At 43.1% G+C, this 27,986-nt stretch overlaps 1 protein-coding gene across 9 annotated transcripts in view; it reads left to right on the forward strand.

Annotated features, from left to right (window-relative positions):
* The first annotated feature begins 5,849 nt into the window (after nucleotides 1-5,849).
* The window catches only part of Tbc1d31 (TBC1 domain family, member 31), a 58,384-nt gene continuing 36,247 nt past the window's right edge, over nucleotides 5,850-27,986 (forward strand). For 2 of the 9 annotated variants that reach the window (NM_001081396.2, NM_001167679.1), the window contains exons 1-5: nucleotides 6,364-6,556; nucleotides 10,135-10,281; nucleotides 14,096-14,211; nucleotides 17,122-17,300; nucleotides 26,697-26,848. In NM_001081396.2, coding sequence (NP_001074865.2) covers nucleotides 6,480-6,556; nucleotides 10,135-10,281; nucleotides 14,096-14,211; nucleotides 17,122-17,300; nucleotides 26,697-26,848 — 671 coding nt within the window. In that variant the 5' untranslated portion in view covers nucleotides 6,364-6,479. Of the gene's footprint in view, nucleotides 6,557-7,129; nucleotides 7,278-8,019; nucleotides 8,136-10,134; nucleotides 10,282-14,095; nucleotides 14,212-17,121; nucleotides 17,301-26,696; nucleotides 26,849-27,986 lie in introns of those variants that run through there. The other 7 variants (XM_006520702.3, XM_006520700.3, XM_006520698.3 and 4 more) reach the window with 7 other exon arrangements.

Consider the following 27,986-nt stretch of genomic DNA (forward strand, 5'->3'; position numbering starts at 1 on the left):
AGTGCATGCACAGAATACATAGAAAATGAGAGATGCTGGATAGCAGTTGAGATGCCACAACCTGGGAGACGAGGGGTTAGGTACAGCTTTCTTCTAGGTCATCTCTACGTGGGTGGATGGCTTCTCTGCACACTTCTCCAACTGGGGCACTAAACCCCGGAACAGTTTCCTGGATAATTAACACTTCCCTCAATCAGAGTGTCTTCCTTCCTTATAGCAATTACAGGGGCTTTACTCCTGGTTTACTAGCGTCCTGTTGTGCCTGATTGATGGCTTGTCCTCTGAGCCCGCAGATGCTGTTAGAAGCCTGTGAGGCGGGCTAATTATTCAGTGCCACAGGAAATATTTCCAACATCCTGACTTGGGAGCTGGAAACTGCAGAATGTAATGTTGAAGGTTTAGCCTTGATCAAGAGAACTTTCCTGAGCTGCTGTGTATTAATGCCCCCAATAGCGTGGGTGGAGGATCATTTTTCTGTCTGGCCCAATCTAAACTAAGTGCAATGGCCCATGCCTTTAATCCAAGCACTCCAGAGACAGAGACTGGCAGATCGAGGCCAGCCTGGTCTACAGAGCAAGATCAAGGACAGCCAGGGCTACTCAGAGAAACTCTGCTTTGAAAAACAAAACAAAACAAAACAAATAACAGCAAAAAGAACCCCTGCCCCCATCTATGTCACCAGTTGTCTTCTATGTGGACACGGACTTCCTGCCTGTCGAGATAGGCAGTGCATTTCTGCCCCATCCCGGGATACTGTACAATTTCAGCTTAAGTGCCAAATCCTTTCCATTCTACATGAAATGTCACTCTTGCTTGCTTTCGTGCATGTTTTATGAGAACACCTAGGCATAAATATTCAATCCCTCCCCCTCTCTTTCTCTTGTTTCTGACTCATCTGAAAAAAAGTGGGGGAAGTGGCCCATATCATAATTTGCCTACAGTGGCTTCTGCCTCTCTCCACCCTCTCACAAGGTCACAGAGCTGAGTCATCAACGGAATGAGAAACATTGCCTGGTTTTGCATCAGCTGGCAGCCAGACACAGACCTTGTACTGATGAAACACAACTGCTTCTTTCCCAACGTCAGCCTTCCTACACAACATATCAGTGTCAAGACAGCTGTTGCCTGCTTGCAGTGACTTGTTCAGTGACTGCCCTATCCGATTCCAATTCCACTTCAGTCTTACTGGGGATGACAGGCCCTCCCCTCCCCCGTCTCAAGCTCAGACTCCTTATTTTTAATTTTGTGTATATGTTTTTGTGTTTTATAAAAAGACAAAGAGAGGAGGATGGTGGATGTGTGGTGAGGTATAGAGGAAGGGGGTGCCTTGGTGGGCCCATACTGAGGCATCTCTTCCTCCTGAGGGACCAGTTATGATATAGTATAGAATAGAGTTTATTCAGGCTATGGGAAGGGGAGTTAAGAGGGTAACAGAGGCAGAGAAAGGCAAAAAGAAAGAGAGTAGAGAAGTAGAGACTGGCCGTGAGCACATGGAGCAGGGTGGGTGGGGAGGGAATTGGGAGAGAGAGGGAGCAGGAAGGCCAGGGCAAGAGAGAACAAGAGAGAGAGGAGGGAGCAAGAAGCTCCTTTTATAGTGAGTCAAGCCTACCTGGCTGTTGTCAGGTAACTGTGGGGCGGAGCTTAGGCACAATGCTAACAGTGCACATATGACGGATGCACGTGCATGTGTGTTCTTGTTCACGTATATGAGTGTGTGTGTGGTGTGTGCATATGTGTGCCATTGTGTGTGCATGTAGGTCGGAGGACAGCCTCTCAGGTGTCAGTCTTTGCCTTCTACCTTGTTTGGGATAAACTGTCCTTACTTCTCCCTGTTAAGTAAGCCAACGAGTTTTGGTTATTCTCTTGTCTCCACCTCCCATCTCACCACAGGAGTGCAGGATTAGGTCTCACACCACCGTGCTCAGTTCCTGTTCTGGTTTGGGACATTCAAACATGGGTCTTCATACTTGGATGGCAAAAGGTTTACCAGCTGGGCCATCTCCCCAGTTCAACCCTTAAATTCTTTTAAGTGGACACTCCCCACCCACCCCCACTCCCCAAAAGACCCCCCCCATAGACAAAAACAGGGATTTCCATTAGATCCTTGGCATAAGAGTCAAACACCATCCAATGGCAGCTTGTGCATTTCTACCGTCTGACTTGTGCCTGCCTGCTTCTTGATCCTGCCATGTGTTCAATACTAACAGTTGCTGCTCTTATTGTTGCCAAGGGCAGTTTTGCAGTATGAATGTGAAAAGAGATGGGTTGAGGGTTTATGGGAGGAATAGAGTGCTGGCTGGGTGCATGCCTTTGTACTCTTGCGTATGTAGGCAAGTGTCAAACTCAGTAAGTAGTCCAGGCTAACTGGCCATGGAGACCCTGGGATCGATCTGCCAGTCTCTGCTTCCTCAGGACCAGGATTATAAATGTGTACCTCCATGCCCAGCCTTTTTGGTGTATCCTGGGGGTTTGAACTCAGCACAGCAAGCACATTTCCAGTTGAGCCATCTCCCCAGTTCCATAGGAAAAGGTTTCTTAAAGATGATTCCCCAAATCCCCTCCAAATATGAAACACTGATAGGCTGATCTTCATTAATATCATGTTTGACAAACAGCCTTTTTAAAAAGTGGAAAAACAAGCCACAGACTGAAAAAAAAATATTTGCAAAGCGAATATATGTACAATGAAAAGCTTGTACTTAGGATTACATGAATGAGTCTCAAAGCACAATAATAAGAATTCAAACAATCCAATTAAAAACGCATAAAGGATTCGAGCAGATACTTAGCAAGAATTCACATAGAACACAAATAATTGCATAAAGAGATGCTAAGCCTCATTTGCCATTTCAGAAGAAGAAATTAAAATCGCCATGGATACTGCAATATCCTCAGAGTGGCCAAAATGACAGATTCATTACCAACGAGGAGCACCTGGACTCCTGCTTTGAGGTGGTGTGTGTGTGTGTGTGTGTGTGTGTGTGTGCGCGCGCGCGCGCGCGCGCGCGCGTGTGAATTACCACCCATGTGTGGAACACATCTGCCAGCCTCCTGAAAAGCTAAACTGATGCCTGTCACACAAGGCAATGGCTCCACTCTCAGGAACACCTCCCAGAGAAATAAAAGAGTGTTCATAACAGCTTTACTCGGGAGAAGAAAAACCGGAAACCATGGTAATGTTCATGAATGATAAACAGATCATACGGATATAATAGAACACCACTTAGCAATGAAAATGATGACTAACTGGTGTCCCAACAAAACAACTGAATCTCTTCATAACAATTTCAAGCTCATGGTATATAAAAGAATCCAAATGGGGCTGGTGAGATGGCTCAGTGGATAAGAGCACCGGACTGCTCTTCCGAAGGTCCAAAGTTCAGATCCCAGCAACCACATGGTGGCTCACAACCATCCATAATGAGATCTGACTCCCTCTTCTGGAGGGTCTGAAGACAGCTACAGTGTACTTACATGTAATAAATAAATAAATAAATAAATCTTAAAAAAAAAAAAAAAGAATCCAAATGAAGGAGAAAAAGGAGGGGGTGAATAAGATTCCAGTTATATAAATGTCTAGAAAATAATTAATGTGAGGGACAGACAACATCCAGCCGTGGCAATACACCAAGTCGGATGGGGATAGAAAAAGATCACAAAGAAGAGACAGGAGGGAGCCGGGCGTGGTGGCGCCTCTAAGGGCTCTGAGTACCATGGGAATCATCATTAATGTTACTGTTAATCTTTGATGCTTTGTATACATTAATTTTATTGGTGTATAAGACACATGAAGAAAGCTGTTGCCGGGCAGTGGTGGCCCATTCCTTTAATCCCAGCACGTGGGAGGCAGAGGCAGGTAGATTTCCGAGTTCAAGGCCAGCCTGGTCTATAGAGTGAGTTCCAGGACAGCCAGGACTATACAGAGAAACTGAGTCTCAAAAAAAAAAAGAGAGAGAGACAGGAGGGAGTCTTACGGTGACAGATATGTTCATCCTCTTGATTTGGTAGTAGGTTCACAATGAGTACTTATGTCAAACTTACACAATTATATACTTTAAATATGCAAATTAAGAATATATATAGAGTGTGTATGTGTCTGTTATTGACTAATGATCCATAGGATTTTTTTTTTCTGAGCCAAAGTAAAATTTTGTGGCTCAGGCTGGGCTCCAATTTGAAATCACCCAGTCTTAGCCTCCCAAGTGCTAGTATTATAGGAATGTGTCATGCTGCTGACCAAACATTTCTTTTGTGGTTGCTTTTTTTGTTGTTGAAAATCATGGGGCTCAAGAACAGAAGGATCATGCCTCTCTTTTGGCTTTCCTCTTACTTCAATTTCCTAGGAAATAGGGATAATAGTAGCACCTATCTGTGGCAAATCAAATTCTTTCCCCTCTCCCCTCATATATGTCTACATACTACTCGAAGTATGCGTGAAGCCTAGCAAACATATACATAGACAGACAGACAGACAGACACGCACACACACGTGCGCACATGCACCAATCTTTGAAGATGTAAGTTAAGGAGTTTCCGGCTGGTGAGATGGCTCAGCAGCTAAGAGCACTAACTACTCTTCCAAAAGTCCCGAGTTCAAATCCCAACAACCACAAGGTGGCTCATAACCATCCGTAATGAGATCTGATGCCCTCTTCTGGTGTGTCTAAAAGACAGCTACAGTGTACTTACATATAATAATAAATAAATCTTTTTTTTTAAGTTGAGTTTCATCTAAGAATATCATTCTGGACTATTCTTGTGAACCCTAAATCCAACTGTAACTGTCCATAGTAAATGGCAAGTCAAGCTCTGAGACTTAGAGAGAACCTTGTGAGATACCGACTCAAATAGCCTTGCATGAGTGCCCCAAAGGGAACAGGAGACAGAAGCAGGTGTGGGTCAGAAGTGCGGCTGATCTATGTTAATGAGGGAGCAGTTGTAAGAAGCTTACTGAAGCTGACAAAGGGCAGAGGCTATGTTACAAGTGTCATTACAAATAAATAAATAAATAAACCAAGTACCATTACATGCCTCATTAACAACAAGAAGGAAAGACATACATACACATCGGATAAGTCTTTGGCAGAGCCTGACTATGTCTGGATACACACCTTAAGTCTCAGGAGTCATACACACATCAGATGACTACAGCTCAAAACCGATCAGGAGAGAAAGGTCCTTTCCTAGCAGTGTGGTGAACTCAAGTCGTGTTCCCTTAAAAATATTTACACTCTCTTTTGAAAACCTCATTTAATTTTTACTTTAAGATTTTTCATTTATTTTCATATATGAGAAAAGTAAAGAGATATTTGCAACAAACAAAAGGTGGCTATCCCAGACAAAGAAGAAAATCTTTGTTGCCAGACTCTGTTGACACGGAATGTTGAGAGAATACATTTCTGGTCTTTTCATTTGGTTTTTGGTTTTTCGAAACAGGGTTTCTTTGTGTAACTCTGGCAATCCTGGAACTAGTTCTGTAGACCAGGCTAGCCTGACCTCATAAGATCTGCCTGCTTCTGCCTCCCAAGTACTGGGATTGAAGACGTGTGCCACTACTACCTGGCATTATTTCTGTTTTATACGCCAAACGTGGACCGATTTCATTAGAAATCGACTTGCAACTTCATACATCACTGAAGTGGAGTTAAAAGTATTATCTAAATTGCTTCTCTGTGAATTAAGTGCGTTGGCCTGTTAAGCACGCGGGACAGCCACACGTAGTAAGCACTAAAGAAACACTGAGTGAATTTTGCTAAGTGAAAAAGATTTCCGATGCCAGTGCAGCTGGTTCTTGACGTTTTTTTACTTTTCTAGATTATGAGGAGTGGGTTGCAAACCATAATGTGGGAGCATCTTGTAAATTTACGCAATTAAAGCGTGATGAGTATGGCAAAAAATAAACAAAAACAAACCAAACAAAGCGGAATTCATTTAGGTCTGTGGAGTTCTGCCGTGCCTGTAAGTTCTAGGAAAGGAACTCCTCCATTTCTCAACGAACTTGTCTTTTGCATCTTTGTTATTTCTATAAATCTCTTATTCTAAACGCAATAGAGAACGAAATGCAGGAGGCAGCAAGCTCTCAGGAGAAAAACACTTTTGGTGTCTGTTTGAGCCTATAGGTGTCAGAGAATTGAAGTCCCAGACTTGGTTTTCAGAAAACTACAACTCCCTGAAGCCTTTGGGTCGCAGAATTAGAAGCCTCAGAAAAGGGGTGGAGTCTAGAGAGAAGCCGTTGGTTGTTTCCATTGTCCAGAGTGGAGGGACCACAAGAGCGGAGGTGGGCGGATCCCCGTCCTGATTGGTTGTAACTAGAAGGGGCGTCCCCCGCGTGATTGGCACAGTCCTTGGGGGCGGAGACCCCGCGGCGGCCGCTCGAATTTCCCGGGTTGGGCGCGCGGGGACTGCTGGGTAGCTCTCGGGACGGTTACCCTCACCGGGTCAGCCGCGGATCGGAGTCGGGGTAGGGGTCGGGGTTCGACATGCAGAGCACTGACCTGGGCAACAAGGAGAGCGGCAAGATATGGCACCGCAAGCCATCGCCAGCCACTCACGACGGGTGAGGCCGCGGGCTGTGGAGACCGACGAGGGGGCGGGTCTGCGGGAGACTGAAGTGGGAAGCGTGGAGGAGGAATGCTGGCCCGGGGATTCTGACTCTGGCCGTGCGCTGCATCCCTGGGTTGGGACCTCAGGAGGAGCAAGTAGCTCCGGAAACCGTAGATTGCAGTTGTCCCAGAATCTGGTCCCTGGTCACGGTGAGAGGCAGGCAGGAGAAGGCTCTACGACTTGTGCAAAAGAATTTGCAGTTCAGCTGAGTGCCAGGACTCCACCTGCTTTGATTTATTAATGTCTATTCCAGTTGGGGGGAAAAAAAACTCCAGGAGGTGATGGGAGCAAAGAAAGCAATGCACATCTACCTTTCCAAAAGCCGATGCTCTCCATCCTTAAGTCATTCATTACATTGCACACCTGTAATGTTGAGAGCCTAGTGTGGGCCAAGCACGCTTTTCACTATGGAACAACGCTGGAACAAACTTAAGTTCTGCAGTGAGTGTTGCAGGGCCTGTCATTGGTGCGGGGACTTTTACCCGCCTGTGCTTCCTTTTATTCTGTTTGGAGTAGCGGGTTTAACACGCAGCCTCTTGTGTGACGTCAGTGGGAGTCTTTGCCCCCTCCCCCATTTGTTTTGGTTCCCATGGTGCCTGCCTAAGCGATCTTGGTGTTTCTGATTACCTACGTTTGCGTGGACTGCATAGTATCACTTGGGTTCATACCTCGAGGTTTGTTTCTCAAGAGACTTTTCTATTTATCTTTTAGTTGCTTCCCTAGAAATCAGACTAAGTGTTTTTGTAAGCTGAAAGCAGTTATAAGTGGATCAGCCACTTATTTGACTAGCCAGCCAGCCACTGTGGTTTCTGGTGGCTGTCCACCCTTTATCAGTGCTATTCACCCGTTGACCTATTGAATAAACAATCTTGTCAATAGTGGAGATTCTTCGGCGTTTTCCTTTCAGCTCGGAAAGCAGTTTTGAGCCAGGACAGCTAAGTTGAACCAGCCAGCAGAGCTCAGAAAGAACTAAAAAGGGTGAGCTTACTCAGCAGTAAGTCTCAGAGGTTGAGAACATTCTAGGTTTAGATTAGGTTGTCCGGAGGCTAGAAGCTTTGGGGACTAGGCCTAGGTTAAGAAACAAAAGGCAGTAAGCCTCCAGGATGACAGTTATATCAGGAGAATAAAAAACGTGTGTGTGTGTGTGTTGATGTGTGTATGTATGTATATATGTGTGTGTGTATGCATGTGTGTGTTGATGTGTGTATGTATGTGTGTGTGTGTGTGTGCATGTGCATGTGTATGTGTGTGTGCATGTGTATGTGTATGTATGTATGTATGTATGTATGTGTTGATGTGTGTATATGCAGGTATGCTTGTAAAGCCCAGAGATTAGCATCGGCATCTTCCTTAAGTGCTCTTCACCTTAGTTTTTGAGACATAGACTCTGACTGAACTTAGTGCTCATCTCTTTAGCTCCAGGGAACTGTCTATGTTTCCAACGCCCCGTCACTGGGGTTCCAGATGTGGGCCACGATGCAAAGATTAATTTTTGTCTTTCAACACCATGAAACTCCATAAAGATGAACAGCGTAAGATTTTTTTTCTATATCCCTGATCAATCTGTTTAAAAAGCTCTATGTTTAGACAAACAGGAAGAAAAATAATTTTTTCCACTGCTGAAGATTCAACCTAGGGCTTTGTATATCTTAGGCAAGTGCTTTACCAGTGAGCCCAAGAGGAAAATGTTTAACCCACTTATCAATGTAGCATGTAGCATCTTTCTGTAAGTTTTGAAAATGAGATCTTAATTTGGAATATCAGAACTCAACATATAAGGAACTAGGGAAATGGCTCAGAGCTTAAATGCATTGGCTGGTCTTACAGAAGATCCAAGCTTCATTTCCAGTATCCACTTGGTACCTCCCAACCTCCTATAATTCAAGTCTCAGGGGGAATCTAAGACCCTTTCCTAGCATCTGCAGGCACCAGGCCTGGCACAGTGCACAGACTGCTCAGTCAAAAGATAAATCATTTTTAAAAGATTCATACGCAAAAGATAAAATTTTCATGATTAAATACTATTCTTGAAATAAAGGAAGGAGGCTAGCCAGAGGGCTCAGAAGGTAAGGGAGCTTGCAGCCAAGCCTGATCTCTTGAGCTTAGTCCTTAGGTACCTTATGGTAGGAGAGCGCCAACTCCCGTAGGTTGTCCTATGACCTCCACATGTCATGCATGTGTGAGCGTGAATGCACACACATAAAGTCATTTTAAACAGGGTGGGATTGTGCTGGTCTTCAAGATCAGAATGACGATGCATGATTTCGTTTCCCCATCTTTTGTTTTTGAGATAGGATCTCACTGTGCAGCCGAAGCTGGATTTAAACTCAGTTTTCCTGCTTCCACTTCCTGAGTCCTGGGATTATAGGTGCGCATCACTGCACAATTCTGTAGAATCAAGAAACCGTTTGGGGCTGCAAGTGTTTTTTCTCACATTTGCCATGTGCACGGCATGGTATATTTGTGGAAGTCAGAGAACAAGGACAACTTGTGGGTATCATGTCTCTCCTCCCATCACTGGGGCCTACGGGATTAAACTCCGGTCACCAGGCTTGGAGCAAGCATCTTTGCCTGCTGAGCCATCCCACTGGCCCAGTAAGTTTTCTAAATAGTTTTTCAGCAGATGTATGGCACAGGAATTCTCCAAAAATAGTAAACTTAGACAAGTATCACTGTGCATTCTGTACAAAGTTTGCCCGTGAAAGTAGTGCATGATGACGAACAAATATATATCAAGTCTAGAAAAGCAGAGTGGGCAGAAACTACCCCGTGTTGCTCTTCTCCACGCACAGCAAGCAGCATTTATATTTATCCATCTTTCCCCATGTATACACCATTTCTTTTGCATATTTATGTTAATTATATGTTTGTTTGTGTATGAGTAATTTAAAGCTCAAGGTTAAAATGGTTGAATTTTCCACATAGCTTTAGTGCATACTCTATGTATCTATAGGATAATATTGAGGAATTAACTCCACTTCTTACCATTGGAGTAGAAGTCTGATTCATGGGTTTTCGAAGAATGATGTAAAGCACTTCACTGGCATGGAGTGAGCGCTGTGAATTATAGGTCAGGTTCAGGGACACAGCGATGAACATGTAGTCCTTAGAACACGCACTTGCCAGGGCACTGTGGAGGTCTCAGAGGTGGAGCTATAACTCACGCTTTGTGGAGCGTTTTATGTCACAGAAAGACTCTCCTATCCCGTTGCCTATTCGTTGTAATGCTGTTTGTATGTGCCTTTTTACTGTCGTCTTTGCCACTAAACTATAAGTGACAAAATAACCTTGTCTCCATTATTCCTAGTGTCTGGCTTCATCAGTTCTGACATGAAGTAAGTTTTCTAGTATCTAGTGAATAAATGAATGTTAGCTTTCTGAACTGTTTAGAAATCCTTCTAAGACTGATTCTAGGGACAAGAGGAACATCGGTAGGAAGGATAAGCAGGCAGGAAGCCTTCAGTAGAACCCAATACATAAAAGCCGGTATGTGGTGTGGAGTGTAACGTTTAGATGGTTGTGTTTTGACAGAATTATAGTGAACATTGTTCACAGCACTTCTGAATACCATCCCAAAGTCTTGCGGTTTTTGAATGTGGCTTTTGATGGCTCAGGCGATTCCTTCATTGCTGGGGACCATCAGGGAAACATCTATGTTTTTGACTTGCATGGAAACAGGTAAGCAGACGCTTTCAACATGTGCCTTATTACTTAGGGAGTTATCGTCGACTATTCCAGTTACTTACTGATGACGTACGAAGCCCGGCTGAGTTCTTAGAAAGCGACTTTAAGTGCTGGTGGAAGAGTGGAGGACTGGCTGGTTTACAGGGTGGCTGGCAGCTCTGAGTATTCTTCCTGACACCGGGTCTTATTGTGTCCCAGGGTGGCCTCTCGACCCTGCAGTGGTTCTACCTCAACCTCCCCATCGCGGGGAGCCACCAATCCTGCTAGCTTGGGTTTTTTTTTTGTTTTGTTTTGTTTTGTTTTTTCATTGCAATTTCTATATTGTATTTTATTTCTTTTATGTGTGTCTGTATGTGTATGCATACATAGCATGCCACAGCTTGCATGTGCAGGTTAAAGGGACAGCTTCCAAGAGTCAGTTGTCACCTTCTGCCATGTGGGTCCAAGGGATTGAAGTCATGCCAGTTAGGCGTAGGGGCAAGCACCTTTCCCCACTGAGATAAAGTCCTGCCAGCCCTGCTCGCTTTCCCTTAAATTTAAGTTTTCATCCCTGCTCATGTGTCATTAAGTCCTGGTACTTTGTTAGTTGATTTAGAAACTTGGTTTCCTCTGAACCTTTTTGTTACAGTGTACTAGATCCAAGAACCACAAGGAGTTGGAGTCTCCCTCCTTCCTTTCCTCCCAGAAGCAGTTAAGTAGGATTGAACACTAAGTATCTATGGCGAGGGGAGGCCAGGAGACAAAGTAGGAAGGGAATGTGCTGTACATCCAGCAACAGTCGCAGGATGACTGCTGGGGCAAGTGTCACTGAGGAGGAGTTAGTTTAGAGAGCCTTGATCAAATCAGAACACACTGGGAAAATAATACCGCACGAGGACTTCAGGGAAGGAGAGGAAGAAAGCTAGAGTGAACCCTTCCGTTTTAGATTAAAGTTGGCATAAACTCTGGGTTTGCACAGAGATAGAAATAAACACAGACATCTATGTGAAGAGGAACACCTCTTTCCAGGTGTTGTCCCCTCAGAGGGCCAGGACAGTGTGCCAGGAGCAGTGTACAGACCTTGGGCTCAGTTCTTAGATTCTAAGAACTAATCATTGGTAAAAAGAAACCAGAAGCCCTTGCAGAAATGGCGGGTTTCAGTATAGGAGCAGGCGTGCTATAGGATGAACCTGTAACATTTCATAGACAGAAAAATTATTCCCAGAACAATAAGAATGTCAGGAAGCCAGCTTTCGAGAGTACCGACAGCGGAAATAATTTGAGCTGTACTGTAAGTACTGAGAGTGCTGTGTCATGCCCCTGATGCCAGTCACGACCCGTGTGTTCCTGCTGTAAGCAGCGCTTTAATGCAGACGGGGATGTGGCACAGTCAAAACTTTTTCTCCCTACAAAATTCTTTATTTTATCTTCCAATACTGGGGCTTCAAACTCAGGGCTTTACACAGGTAAGCATTCTGCCACTGAGAAATCCCCAGCCTCACCACAAAATCCTAATTATAGAAGAAACAGAGTAATGGTTAAAGTGAAGAGACTGGCACACAGCATGCCGGTGGCCAGATGCGGTAAAAAGCGCACAGTAGTTCTGTGTGGTTCTTGCCAAAGACAGAACCCAGATGCAGCCAGATGGAGTCATTCACCAGCTAGTAGGGACTTTCACTAACAAAACTTGTCCTGGAACTGTCACCAAGGTCACAGTTGAGAATGTTGGAAAAGGGAATAGACCCTCAGATGGAGGGAGACTGGAGAGACATGGTGGAGGCATGAGTCTGCACCCATCCGCCTCCTGTCAGGCCACTGCGGGACACCTGGCAGGCTGTGGAAGGACTCTGATGATTAGGGGTGGAAATACTGGGGACATGATTGTGGTCACATACTCAAGAGAAGTCACAGATTTATCTGCAGTCTGTTAGAAATCTGCTAACCATCGTTGTTGCTCCTCACTAAAAGTAGCAGTGACCCTGCTGCCCCCGTCATTCTTCCTCACCTTCCTGGCGGTCTCACCTGGAGTCGCTCCTGTTGCTGGCCAGCAAGAAGCTGGTCCAGGCTCCCCTTACACAACAGCATGCCTGTGTCAGCGATTCTCAGCCGGTCCTTGCCCCTTTGCTGTTTGCCATTCTCCGGCAACTGCTGCGAATGCTTTACAATGTCTTTGCCTACTTGTGTCGGACATAGACCTTTCTTTCACTGCTCAGGCTTCTGATTTATGAGAAAACAGACGCCAAAGCCTCCCTTTCTTTCTCCCCATCGCAGCCTCTCTTCTTAGGCTTCGAGTTACAACTCTGCTGGTTTTCCCACCTCTCTGATCTCATCCCTTGCTTTGCTGGCTCCTTCCAGTGTCTACTGCCATATATTGTGATGCTCAGGCACCTGCCCTCTCAGGCACCTGCCCCCGGCGTTGTCCTCCCAGTGCTCTCTGGAGTCATCTCACCAGAAGAGCCTTGGGCATTACATGACCAGGTGTCGTGTGCGTTCTGTTGACCGCTGTGTAGCTTCTAGGATTACTCTGATGGGTTCTCCAGTAGCTACTAGCAGCTTGCAGCCCTTGAGCCTTCATAAGGTGACTAGATACACTGTAAGTGTACTGCCAAATCACACACTGGAGTTGAAGACTTAGGATGAAATAGAAATGGAATATTTGATTAAACATTGAAATACGGTTTTGGATATTAAAATTAGTTGTATCTTTTTCTTTACTATAACATAGCTCCTAGACAGTTTTAAATTACACATATGGCCTATATAGCATCTCTTAGACCCCATAGATCTGAATGTGGGGCCTTGAACTCAACATCTTTAAGATTTAAGATTCCCTATCCTCAAGCTTGTGCCCTTTCTCCTAAGCACAAAAGCTTAATGTAAATGAATTTGTAAATGAAATTCTTGTTATGTGTCAAGCTCTCTTAAGAACTCACTACACATTATTTAATCCAATCACACCAAACTCTTGGGCTTCTTTTTTGTTATTTGTTTTGTTTTTCGAGACCAGGGTTTCTCTGTGTAGCCCTGGCTGTCATGGAACTCTCTTTGTAGATCAGGCTGGCCTCGAACTCAGAAATCTACCTGCTTCTGCCTCGAAAGTGCTGGGATTAAAGGTGTGCGCCACCACACCCGGCCTTTTTTTTTTTTTTTTAACCATACTATTTTTATTGATTATTTGAGATTTCATGTGAGGCCTGCCAATCACATTCACTTCCCAGTCCTTCTAGGTCCAACCCCCAGCCCTTTTGGCTTCCTGTTCTGATCTTCATTTAACTCTTGAGAAACTCCTGTTCTTCCTCTTGCCCTGTGTTTAATGCATCCCTGGTCTCTCTCAGCTTAACACAGCCCCTCCTGTGCATCCTCACTGTGTGCCTGTATCTCTGGGTGAGGTCTTCCCTAGTTGCTTTCACAGTAACTGCCTTTTCTTCTCTGTCCCTCCATCTGTCAGTTGTCTTTGCTTCCAGAAGCATCCTTCTAAAAGACATGGCTAGTTGTAATTTTTGCTATGCTAAATTAACAGAAACTTAACAATGGCTCCCCAATTAACAAATTATTAACAAAAAAATTAAAAACTTAACAAGACTTCCCAGTTGTAGAAGTGGAACCCAGTGTCCTTAGCATGGCTCCTGAGAGAGAGAGAGGTAATTGTAGCCCTGGCATTTTGCACGTGGCAGGAATCCTCTGATTATTCACAGTGGAGCTCTCAGATCTTCTGTCTGGTTTTAGCCCACCATTTTTAGGTCTCCTTTTCCCCTCTGAGAACTCCACCACTGTAAAGTTTGTGACCACTGGTAGACTTCCTGATACTAATACAGCCATTTCTTAATAGGTTTAATCTTGTTCAGCGAACAGCACAAGCGTGCACAGCTCTGGCCTTTAATCTTCGTAGAAAGTCTGAGTTCCTTGTGGCGTTAGCTGATTATTCTATTAAATGTTTTGATACAGGTAAGAAGTCCTCCTGTTTGCCTTCTGAAGCTGACTAAAACACAGCCCAGCAGACTGCAAGGTCCTCCCAGTCTGTGTTGCCTCAGGAGCAGTCTGTTCAAGGTTGCTCACACGACTTAAGAAATCATTGTACATGTGACTGACTCCAGCCTTAATACAGGATACATATATGAGAGCCAGCCAATGAGAGAGGTGCGTAGGGTAGGATCTGGGAGACTTCTAAGGATGCTTCTATGTCTTCCCAACATACATGCAGAGACTCTGCTGGCTATGACTGAGGTAGGAGGGTTCCTCAAGCTTTGGTGTCAAGAATTTTACCTGAGGCTCTTGCATGCAGACATAGTTAATTGCATTACTGCCTATGTGTACATGTGAGGGCAATCTGACTGTAACATCTCTCACCCCATTATCATCAGGGTTGATGTATTGTCTATGAGGTTGAATTCTGTTTCCAGTCCTCCTGCCTTCCTGATGCCCAGTCTGTTAGAGTTGCTGGTCCTGCTGGTGAGACCAGCCCCAGGTCTGAGTCCTTAACAGAAGCCATATATTTGTAGCTATGGGGCAACTGAATAATAAAGATATTCCTACCACGTGGGAAACCCCAGGAGTTAAGGATTACCTCCCATGAGCGCAAATATGACACCTGTCTTTCAAGACCAAATTCCATACTATACAGGTATTCTAAAAAAAAAAAATACAAGCAAAAAATCCCACATATTTCATACCATATTACATATATTCTTTAAGTTGGCATTCTGGAGTGCTATAGTTTAAAACCCTTACTCTTCAATCACAAGTGAAATGAAAAAAAGTAACTATTTTTGTTACTAAATAATTGATAGTATATAATATTTAGAAAGATATAAATATGGTTAACAATGGTGATAATAAATGGTTATATTGTATTCTTTTCTGAGGACTATTTTCTGACTTTAAGTACTGATTTATTCTTATCCTAGTAACTCACTGAGATGAATATTCTTATGACCATTTGCAGAGAGGAAACTGAGGCAGTGAAATAGTTTGACCAGGGCTCCACGTTTATATAAAGTAAAGCAAACACTGGGAACCTGTGTCCTGCACGCTCCCTGCAAATAAGTACAAATTGTTATCTTTTTAGTAGTGCCTAGAAATTCAGTCAGCACCCTGGGACAAAAGTTCTTTAAAACATTAGGTCTGTCTATGCCTATAACTAGCTTCTTACCATTTTCTTCTGTCTGAGGTCCATTTTTTAATAGCCTACTCTCTCATTGAACCTGACACCCATTAAGTTCCTTAGATGCTATCTCCAGTTCCTGACTTCCTCTTCATCTCTTTCTTTCTGTTTGTGGCCAAATCCTGCTTCCTCACAGTATCTATTAATAAACCCAACTTCTGTGCCTCCTACTCCCTACAACGCAACACTACCCCACAATAGCGAGACTGTCTCCACGGTGTAAGGGCCGGACTACTTCATCTTCAGCCGGCTGGCCTGCTTCTTGGAAGTCTGCTGTGCAATTGAGTCTCCTCAGAATGACAGAGAAGCTGCTACACCCTTGATACCTCAACAGTATGGCTGCCTAAACAAGCTATGAGCATTGATACCACTTGTCATGCAGTACTGGAAGGAAGCAATCTCATAGGCTCCACCCTTCCCCCAGACAGGAAGCAATCTCATAGGCTCCACCCTTCCCCCAGACAGGAAGCAATCTCATAGGCTCCACCCCTAGACAAAGAACTACAGCATAGTTAGCCAGCTCTGAATTTTCTATTAACATCACGGAAAAATAAAAAGAACTGCACTTCATAAAACAGGAGGGTTTTTTCCCCCACCATATGCTGATGGAGACAACATAAGGAATTGAAAAGCAGTTCTTTGAATGTAGCTTATGAAAAGCTACAATGTTATCCTCCCTCTTTTGCTGAGGGTCAGGAAGGAATGTGTAATAATGGCAGACATTAGGCTAGTATTTGGAAGCCCCTGTTCCCTGAGGGACTTGGTGCTTTGTCTTCACCTCTGACCTCCTTTGTATCTGACCCTTCATGCTTTCTCTCTCACCTCACTTGCATCTCTCTGGAAGAATTTGGATCACAACAGTGATATGATACAGACAACTTAGAAATATTCATACAAGCATGAAGTTAAATGAAACTCTCATTTCGTTACCCGGTGTTAATTACCATGAATAGTTTGGTATTTTCTCTACCATTCTGTTTTCTCTGTTTACACACACAGACACATGACTACCTCAAAGTCAAAACCTTTGTTTGTTTGTTTGTTTGTTTGTTTACTTATTTAGACAGTTTTGCTGTGCAGCCTCTGGCCTGGAATTTACTGTGTAGCCCAGGCTTCAAACTCATAACCTTTCTGCTTTAGCCTGCTATGTGCTAAGATTAGAGACCCATACCACCACACCTGCCCCAAATTCAATTTTAATTTTTATTATGTGGTTTTCTTTCATTTATTTTCTGAAATAGGATCTCTCTGTGTGGCCAGAACTGACCTCATATTTACTGTTGCCCAGGGTGGCTTTAAGCTTACAGTGATCCCCCTGCCTCAACCTCCCAAGTGCTCACAGGGTGACAGGTATGTGTCAGGATGCCTAGCAATATCAGTTCTTTAATTTAGATTTATCCTTTTCCCCTGCCATGCTGAAACTGTTCTCCTTTGTGTATTATCACATGGTTTGACACAGCACCAGCTGCATGTGTGCCTGAACTGTGTCCGCTGGAGCCCGGAAGCTCAGCGCATGGACAGTGTTTCTCCTTCACTGATAGCATTTGAATTTGTTCCTTTTCTCCATTGCCTTTTTCTTAGTTTAAGCCCCTATTTCTTGTCTGGATTGTCACAGCAATGTAAATTAGCCCTGTCCTAATTTGTGTATTGGTGAGAGATGGCTTACCGATGTAACAATTTCACTGTTACCACAGTCACCAAGGAGCTGGTTAGCTGGATGAGAGGACACGAGTCGTCGGTGTGTTCCATTTCTGTGCACGCATCTGGGAGATACGCCATCACCACTTCCTCTGACACAGCTCAGCTCTGGGACTTGGATACTTTCCAGAGGAAGAGAAAGCTGAACATCCGCCAGTCGGTGGGCATACAGAAGGTCGGTGTCTCAGCGTGGCCTTCTCCCGCTCTTCCTGGTCACAGGAGTCAGGGTGCAGTAGCAAGGAGTCATTGTGTTTTCAGTAGCCGAGTTCTCAGCACAGCACAGGCAGTCAGGCTCAACTGTCGCTTACAGCTGTGTTCAGAACACAGTTCTGTCTGATATGTTCAGAACATGGAGGTTTTTCTTCTAAATTACTATAGCTGTGAAATGTCCACTGCCGTAAGCAACAGATCTAAGATGTCTTAGTGTAACATTAAAACATTTAAGATGTTTTCCAATTTTGCTATGAACAACTTTAAACACACAGCAGATCTATAAGAACTTCATAGTAAACAAGGGTGCCTGTCATCTAGAATTCTTCATTAACATGTTACACTACTGAGGCTTCAATACATACTAGTATAAAGTAAATTTAAATGCAAGCAACATTGTACTTAAGTATTTAAGCTTGTATTTAATCGATCATGGTTGAAGTGTTTGTTAATAGAATAATTTACATCCGAAGTACGTACACATCACTAAGTGAGTGTGACTACAGATGTGTGCACCTGTGACCTATGTGGGGTGGGTGATCTTTACTGTTGCCTGAGAAATTCTCATCATATCCTTTTCTTTCTCTTTTGCTTTCTTCCTTCCTTCCTTCCTTTCTTTCTTTCTTCCTCCTTTCTTTTTTTTTTTTTTTTTTTTGCAAAGGAGATGAAAATGTACTTTTTATTATTGTGGATTCATCTTTTTAACATGTAAAACTTTATTAAAGGTGAGTCTATATTGAAACCCACTCAATGGGAATGACCAAAGCTGACTATACAACACTATTCATTTAATTAATCCAGGTAATTTCCATTAATTGGATTAAAAACTATCCAATCTTAACCAAGCAGTAAGTCTTACTGTCTTATGATTTTTGCTGGCAGCAATGGCCACTTGCTTCTTAAACTTAGAGAAAAAGATAACATGAGAATAAAATCTCCACATAGTGAAACCAATTTTCTAAAAATCCTTTTTGATGATTCCTTAGGAATCTCTTACATGCAAACAACGTATTTTAATCCCATGCACCCCCTCTACTCCCCTAACATCTCCAAGTTTCACTTCTCCCACCGTCAGACCTCAACTTCATGTCTTTTTAAAGAAAAGAGAACAAAACACTATTTGCGTTCATATGGAAGCATAAATGACCTTGGATAACCAAAGCAACCCTAAGCAAATGAACAGTATGAAGCCATAGTTTTTTAAAGGAGTAAGGACAAAAAATAAAAACAATGTAACATACAGCCAATCAAGCATCCGGAGGGAACCAAAATAAAGCGGGGCAATTAATCATTCACTGTTCATTGAGTGACTGTCGTTAATTATGAGTGAGTGCCAGCCTGTGAACTGAAGGTTAGATGGAGGATGACTTCTTAAACTAGCGTTCAGCTTTGCTGCACTAGCATGCAGAAATAATCCACCAAGCCCATTTGGCCAGCATTATAAAAGTAACTTCTACTCACCTGATTTAATTGCCATCTCAGAGACTTACTGCTGAATAAACTCACCCTTTCTAGCTTTTTCTGAACTCTGGCCAGGAGGCCCAAACTCCTCTCCAAGCGGATTGATTCGAACAGGCTTTACTCCGCTTCTGACTGAGTTGCTCTGCTTGGCCTCAGACAAACTCTAGCAATTTGTTCTAATCTTCTGGCTCCTTCATCTGCAACCTGTCAGTTGTCGTGAGAGTTGGGAGTATCCTGTCTCTGACTCCTGCTGTCAAGTCTTTCTCTGATTCATCCCTTTTTCTGCCCCTCAATTGGATGTCAATTTCAAGCATGCTTGCTTCCTTCTACAAAGCAACCTTCCCTCCGTTGTTTGGTGTTGAAGGTGTATACTAAGGGTGTGTGTGTACTTCCAGCAGAGGGATTAAAGGTATGCAATGTGTCTGCATTCCAGCCAGATCACATACACCTAGACGGTCTGGATAGAATCCCTTGCTATACCAGACATGTGGCTGGATTAAAATCCTCCACACAACAGTCTCATACATTGAATTATTCTTATTTTATGACACTTCTTTATGTTCTTTCTCAGTGCATAGTTTCATAAACATATAGCTGCTTTGCAGTATGCGTCATTTCCCTCCACTGCTCGGTAGTCACAGCCTTTCATAGATGTTTCTGATACTTTTCTCCTGTGGCTTGGTTTTGTCTCTTATAAAACTCATAAATGGAACTATTTGGTGATACTTATATAAGGCCTGTTTTATGTGATTTGTTCCTTTTTATCAGTAATTAGTATTCCATATATAAATATAGTACCTTTAAGAGATTCACTTATTTTGTTTTTAGAGTTTATTTTTTTCTCCTCTGATTAGCTAAATACTATTTTCAGGAGTATCTGTGTCTCCAGTGAGATTGCTTTATTTAGGCTATGTTGTAATGTGGTATTGCCTTTATTCTCTTCCTTATTAATATGAGCAGCTACTAATGCATGTCAACCAAAAATTTATCATATGGTCTCCATGGAAATCCCAGAGTTCTTTAGTGTGCTTTTAATAATTAAAAAGAAAATAGAAGTTGTAGCCAAGTATTCATTAGGGACATGGACCAAATGTCTTAGTAGGTCTTCTCCTCTTTAATTGCTTTAGCACTTAAATTGAATTTTAAATCCCAAAGCAGAGAGAGAAGTGAGAAGTGGGAGTTGAGCCCTCTGTGGAGATGGTTGTGGAACAATGAGAGGAAGCCTTCTGCTCCTCTTACCCTGGGTCCCAGTGAGGACACTACTCGCTCACTCACAGTCGGTTCAGAATGCCTCCAGATTCTAGTAGGAGGATGCAACTTATGGATATATAAACCTTGTACTATATATATATGTGTGTGTGTGTATATATATGATCTATGATGCTTATTTGTAAAAATATTGCAAAGTAATAGAACACTGAAGTCTATAATCATTTACCAGCAAACAATTAAAAATGACCGTTGAGCAAACGGTGACTCAACAAGCTTGCTGACCTGTATTTGATCCCTGGAAGCCACAGGCTGGAAAAAGAGAATTGAAACCTACAAGTTGTCCTCTCTCCTCCATATGTGTGCTGTCACATATGTGCATGCACACATATGTGCACAAAAGTAAATATAATACAAAGCCAGAACCATATAGCCCTTACAGTGGTTTAACAATGTAAAATAGCCTGGTGTGCAGAATATTCCAGTAATCTTAGCACTCAGGAGGCCTCAGGGTTGCCTCGAGTTCAAGGCCAGCCTGATCTGCAGAGCCAGTTGCAAGCCAACCAGGGCTATATAGTGAGACTCTACCTCAAAAATAAATAAATAGAAATATTCTTTCTCCTGGCCTATGCAAACTTTGGAGATAGCCAAATAGTCTCTGCTCGTGCACACAGTGTTAGAAGTGGGAACTAACTGTAACCCAGTCTTCAAAATGAAACTGCTTAGCTTCTTCACTGTCCTCTGATTCTTTTTTATTTTTAAGATGTATTTTATTTATTTTATGTATATGAGTACCCTGTTGTGATCCTTCATGTGAGTACTGGAAATTGAATTTTAGGGCCTCTGCTCACTCCAGTCAACCCCCTTGCTCAAGCCCAAAGATTTATCCCTGCTTGCTCCGGTTCAAAGATTTATTTATTATTATAAATAAGTTCTTCAGGCACACCAGAAAAGGGTGTCAGATCTCATTATGGGTGGTTGTGAGCCACCATGTAGTTGCTGGGATTTGAACTTAGGACCTTCAGAAGAGCAGTCAGTGCTCTTACCCACTGAGCTATCTCGCCAGCCCCCACCCCCACGCCCCCACCCCCGTCCTCTGATTCTTATAAGCAAGAAGTTCATCTAAAGGCTTTAGTAGATTCCTGGTGATCTTCGCCACAAGGTACTGTACCCAGTGGAAGAGAAAAACAGTAGCAGCACCTATCTCAGCAGTGACTTCAGGACTTCAGATAATGCATGCAAGGCACCTATGTAGTGCTTAGGAAAATTGTCACCTGTCATCCATCCATCCATCCATCCACCCACCCACCCACCTACCTACCTACCTATCCACCTATCCACCCACCCACCTACCTACCTATCCACCTATCCACCCACCCACCTACCTACCTACCTAATCTTTCTATCTGTGTGAGACAAGTTAATATAGCCCGGGCTGACCTTGAACTCACTATGATGGCCTTGATTTTCTGATTTTCCTGTCTCTGTCTCCTGTGTGCTGAGCCTTACAGGCATGTGCCACCATGCCCAGTTTATGTATGCCATGTTGGAGTTTGAACCCACGGCTTCATACTTGGTAGGCAAACTCCCTACCAACTGTGCTCTGAGTCTCTAGATGTGTTCTTTAAAATGTGTTCTAAAAATAAAATAGTAATAATATTTTTCTTCAGCTGTAGGCATATAATTCTTTACTAACATTAAGACTCAGAAGGAGTTAACTCAGTTTATGGCAGCTTATGACCCAACCTTGCTTACCTGGCAGCCTACTCTGAACTGAGCTGGCCGAAACCTAAAGCACAAATGTATGGCAGGATGCGGCTGGCTGGGTCTGCCTGTCAGAGTATGTATCACATTACAGAGCCTTTTCAAGTGGGTAAGGATGCTAACTGAAGCGTCTCCACTCCTGTGACGTCCAGAGCAGTGACTGTGGATTTCACTTGGATTTCAAAGTGACTTTTGTTGTTCTTGGTGTCGTTGGTTCTTTTTGGGAGGGGCGATGGGGTGGGAAATGAACCCAGGGCCATGTGTAAGGCTGGTGCTCTGCCGAGGGACTGTGCCGCTGGCCTCTTGAAGTGCCTTTGAGGGACTGAGTGTCACTCCAGCTTCTTTGCACTGCATGTGTGTGTAGTATAGAAGCAATGCTATCATCAGCCAGGCACAGCGATGTACCCTGTACTCGCAGATGCTCTAGAGGCTGAGGCGGGAGGACTTCTTTTTAAATATAATGCTATATTTTAAAAATAGTTTGTGCATTATTCATTTATTGCATGTGTGTGTGCACATACACAAGCATGTATGTGGAGGTCAGAGAACAATTTTCAGGAGTCAGTTTTTTTTCCACCATATGGGTCCCAGGGACTGAACTCAGGTGGTAAGGCTTGGTGGCAGGCGCCTTTACCCACAGAGCCAGTTCAAAGCCAGCCCGGGCAACTTAGGGAGACCCTCATCTTAAAATCTTAAAAACCAAAACTGGGGAGTGATAGAAGGCAGTTGTTGAGAGCCTCGCCTTGCATGCCCCTAACTCACCCCCTTCCCTCCTGTCTCCCTTTCTCCAGCAGAATCTGACCACAGCTGTCACTGCTCTAGAGCTTGCGGTGGGGTCCCAGTGCTGAGGTTATAGAGCGTGCTCCACCAGCACTGTCCTCATAGCTATTCTCATCTTAATTCTAAAAGGCACACTGCTTTCCAAAGGGACACCCTGAGCTCCAGAGTCGTCAAGTAACTCGCCCAGTGTCAGGTCATCAAGTAGCTTATAGAATGGTTCTGGTGTGAATCCAGACCTGTCGCACTGCAAAGCAGTGCATAGCACCTCGTTGTGATGTAGCTGAGACCTGTCACAGAAGAGCAGAATGGGACACTGTTTCAGACTTAAAGTGCCAGTATGCAATTAACTATATAGTGAAAGACGCAAAGTTTCTTTGAGAGTCTGCTGTGTCGTTAGTAAAGGTTCCACTTAAATAACAAGAGGTTAACCAGTCCTACCTCTTCAAACTAGGAACTCTTGGTTCTTGTAACGCTGAGTGGTAGGATTTTCATTTCTCAGTTAGGACTTAAGGAGTATATCCTTGTATTTTCCATGACTTTTGTTCATCTGTCTGTGAAAAAACTTTGTGATCTCTGTCAGAAAATGTCCCATAATGAAGGTTCTTGCTTGTCGGCCTATACACAGTGGGCACTCCTTGTGTGTCTGTGAAATTCTGCACCCGACCCTCACTTTCTCACTGTCCCCAGCCTCGAGTTTTGTTGTTGTTCTGGTTTTGCTTTTGTAGTGATGTGAGCTCTCATTTTTGCCCCAGGCTGTTCTGAACTTACTCTCCTGCCTCAGCCTCTGTGAGCTGGGCCTCTGGGGTGTGCCGCCATCTCTACCTTTCGTCTTATTTTAGTTTTTCACACACAAGAGTGTTGCGCATGGTAAGAGCTGTTATACCTCCCCCAACTGACCAGGAAATACTGAGTCCGGTGTGCTTGCTCCCGAAGGTGCCTGTCCTGGCAATGTGTCCCAGGTGTGACCGTGTGGCTGTGAGGCAGAACTTTAAATTGTTCTACCCTCAGAGGGTTAAATGTTCTGAGGAACCCTGAGAAAAGAAGGGAAGAGGGAAAGATGATGAAATTAGAGAAAAGGCAAGAAAGCCTTGGCTTGGAGTCTCTGGCTTCCGGCGTAGCCGCGGGATCGCTCCCTCTGCCACTGTGACGCTCTGTGGTGATGTAGCCAGACTCTAACTGGAGCCAAGCAGACACAGGCACCACCCTGCTCTCAGCTCTCCAGAACTGGGAACTAAATACACTGTTTCTTTACAAATTACTCAGCCAACAACATTTTGTCATAGCAACAGAAAATGGCAAATCCAGGAAGCTTAGATTTCTCTTATTCCACAGGTAACAAGTCTGGCCCCTGGAACTCAGTGCCCTCCTCCCACCACCCCTGCATTTTGTAAATTTTTTTCAAGTTTTTTTCTAAGTACTTAATGTTGTCAGGAGATGACATTATCTAAATAATAATGACATGTTTCATTAGGAACAATTTTACAATCATTAAAATCTAGCAATTAAAATCACAAATCTGGTAATGAATAATCATGCAGCCAATAATCTTATCACAGCTATTCACCTAAAATAGCAGTTGATGCTCATTAACTTTTAAGCCTTTGCTTCTCCCAGTAGGAATAAACTTTATTACTTTTCTGAAAGAAAAAAAAAAGACTGCTAATTAAAATAAGAATTTTCTGAAGTCACTTTTTGACACCAGTTTTGAAAGTGTCTTAATACATTCATTATGGCTTGTAATCTGTTCATTGCAGATTCCTTCTGTAACTCCGTGTTACAAATCTCACACAGTGAGTTACACCAGAAGGTCCACAGTGAGAGCTGGGCGCTGCCTCTTTGTTGGTGGCTTACATCTTATGTACTTTGGTTAGCCTTTCATTGTGGCTTATCAATGACCTTGACTGGATAATTTTAACTAGTGTTTTCATATGCCTTACCCATATCTATCTATCTATCTATCTATCTATCTATCTATCTATCTATCTATCTATCTATCTTTCTATCTATCTATCTATCTATCTATCTATCTATCTTTCTATCTATCTATCTATCTATCTATCTATCTATCTATCTATCTATCTATATTTGTTCAGATAGATTGAGAGAGTTATACTGAGGCCACCAGTGATTAGTTTCAGCATTTTGGGTTTTTTTTTTTTTTTTTTTTTGAGATGCTAAGGTAGAACTAAGGACGTCTGCTACAAGATCACTCTACTGCTGAGCCACAACCACATCCCGGGCTCTGGCACAAATTCCATATTCAAAAGGAAACACTGATTAAAGCTTATATAACAAAAAAGTAATAAAAGATGCTATTTTCAGCCTTGCTATCAGTGAATTTCACCCATAGTTCTCCGTTAAATCTCTAATAAAATGTGGTTTGATGTACACTTTGATTTTACTTGTATACATACTATTTACATTTAGCTTCACTTTTTCAAGTATTCCCACGGGACTCACTCTTGTTTTGTTTTCAGACAATTTCACTGTGTAGCCCTGGCTATCCTGGAACTTACCCTGTAGACCAGGCTGGCCTCAAACTCAGATATCCACCTGTTGTGTCTGCCTCTGAGTGCTGGGATTAACGGTGTGCACCACCACTGCCCAGCCTCAGAGGACTTACACTTATGAATGAGCTGGCTAGTTCAGGAGGAAGGCTTTCAATCAAGGCTTTGGATAATGTTGCCTTATCCCATTTACAGTCAAGTGTGACAGGGCCTCTCCCTAGGTTTAACAGGTAGTGTTTAGCACTGTTAATAGTATTTTAAAGTATCATATAACTATAGAGTTGTGATCCCTGAATGTTCTGGAGTGTGTTTTGATAGATGCATTGTTGAATAACACATGAACATACTTAGAATTTACATGGAGCCGGTGGGTTACCCTGTGGGGCTTCCTAGTGTAGTTATGAAACAAATGAGCATGAGGTGGCTGAAGCTGTTGCCAGTGAGAGTCAGCATACTTAAAAAAGTGGGCAATTATAATCTGAAGTAATGATGAGAAGTAGGGAAGATGTGTAACTAGAGCCAGTCATTATTACTGTGTTAGGTCCTGGGCATCACTGTGTTACACTTAACACAACTAAACATTTGAGTAGTGAGTTGTGCTACAGCTCTACAACACGCTTACAGTGCAAATGTTTCATCTTCCTTACATCAGCGGGATAATAGGCGGATGACTGCATAGTCCATAAATATATGTGTGATTGTATATGTATATAAATATGCTCATCAGTTATAAAACATGATACAAAGGGATCTGTTTCGTCTGAATTTTTAAATATAAGGTGACAGATTTTATATTATTACTTAGAATTTTGTGTACTTCCTCATCGTAGCCAATAATTTTTTACTTGAAAGGGTTTACTATTTGTTTATTTTAGCTTTTAAAATATTAGTATTAAAACATATTTTTCTCTAGTTTAGGAGGTAAGTTTAAAAAGGAGATACATAAAGTTTGCGTGTCCAATGGGCCTCTCTTTCCAGTGATGGCCGACTAGGCCATCTTTTGATACATATGCAGCTAGAGTCAAGAGCTCCGGGGTACTGGTTAGTTCATAATGTTTTTCCGCCTATAGAGTTGCAGATCCCTTTAGCTCCTTGGCTACTTTCTCTAGCTCCTCCATTGGGAGCCCTGTGATCCATCCATTAGCTGACTGTGAGCATCCACTTCTGTGTTTGCTAGGCCCCGGCATAGTCTCACAAGAGACAGCTACATCTGGGTCCTTTCGATAAAATCTTGCTAGTGTATGCAATGGTGTCAGCGTTTGAATGCTGATTATGGGGTGGATCCCTGGATATGGAAGTCTCTACATTGACCATCCTTTCGTCTCAGCTCCAAACTTTGTCTCTGTAACTCCTTCCAAGGGTGTTTTGTTCCCATTTCTAAGGAGGGGCAAAGTGTCCACACTTCAGTCTTCATTTTTCTTGAGTTTCATGTGTTTAGGAAATTGTATCTTATATCTGGGAGTGGGTGGGTAGGGGATTGGGGGTGGGTGGGTATGGGGGACTTTTGGTATAGCATTGGAAATGTAAATGAGCTAAATACCTAATAAAAAATGGAAAAAAAAGGAGATACAATGATTGTGTATAATTTTAAATTTAAGAGGACCATGTGCTGAAAGGTAACCAACCTTCTCTGTCCCTAGGTTTTCTTTCTACCATTAAGTAACACCATCCTCAGCTGTTTTAAAGACAACTCCATCTTCGCCTGGGAATGTGATACTCTGTTTTGCAAATACCAATTGCCAGGTCCACCTGAGGGCTCTAACATCTTATACAAAGTGTTTGCTGTGACCAGGTAATGAGCTTTTTTTTTTTTTTTTTTTTTTTTTTTGGTTTCTCGAGACAGGGTTTCTCTGTGTAGCCCTGGAGCTCACTTTGTAGACCAGGCTGGCCTAGAACTCAGAAATCCACCTGCCTCTGTCTCCCAAGTGCTGGGATCAAAAGGCGTGCGCCACCACGCCCGGCTCAGCAATGAGCATTTTTAAGGAGTTTAGTTTCTGTTTAGAAACAGAATTTCCATTCAGTATTTTGAGAAAAAATTTTCTTTCGCTTTAGAGGTGATCTGCAGACTTTGGCTTTGTTTTACTTTATTGTGCAAACTTTTAAGTCTACAGAAAAGTGGAGACACACAGGAACTCCTAAGGACTCGCAGCTGTAGCAGTTGTCAGCTAGTTCCGGTCCTGTTTCTGTCTCTGACTACTGATTGTTTTATTGGTAAATATTCCAGAGTATATTTCTGAAAGTTAAGAGCTACTTTTGAAGAACATAACCACACTATTATTATCAAATTTTTACAAATTAACAAGTGCTCCTTAGTATTATTATCTAGCCAGCCATTGCTGAGATGTCAGTCATCTGTCCAGTACATTGAACTAATGACTTCTGTGCTCTGACCAGGACACAGCAGGCTTTACACAGCTCACTTGGTGGTATGTCTCAACTTGGTTTCCTGTAGACGGGCTTGATAAGTTCATCAATAAACGTGTGCAAGGACTTGAAGGCTTGAGTTCAGTCAATAGAGCCATGTTCATTTCGTGTGTTGGTGGGCGTGCTAACATATTCTTGTAATCACACCACTGGGAAGATGCTGGTTAATGAGTGTGTAGGCCCTAGAGAGTCTCTGCTGAGAGACAGACAGAGACAGAGAGACAGGGGAGATGGGACCCGAAGAATCACAGCCCACCATTGTCTTCCAGCCTCCACATGCACCTGTGCACACGTGCTTCTCTCAGGAGCAGCGTAGGCCTCTATCTCTTGGGACCTGGGTGGAATTTGTAATCACCACCTACCCCAGCATGGTGCGTGATAGAACAGTAGTGTCGTGGCAGTTCTGTTGTCTGTCTTGGGTTGCTAGCTGTTCTACCTCTGCATTTTTTGCTTGGCTTCTTAAGAGCTTTAGCTCTGGAACGTCCCTCACTAACTTTTCCTTTTTG

This window comes from Mus musculus, chromosome 15 (genome assembly GCF_000001635.26).
Source record: "Mus musculus strain C57BL/6J chromosome 15, GRCm38.p6 C57BL/6J".
NCBI lineage: Eukaryota > Metazoa > Chordata > Mammalia > Rodentia > Muridae > Mus > Mus musculus.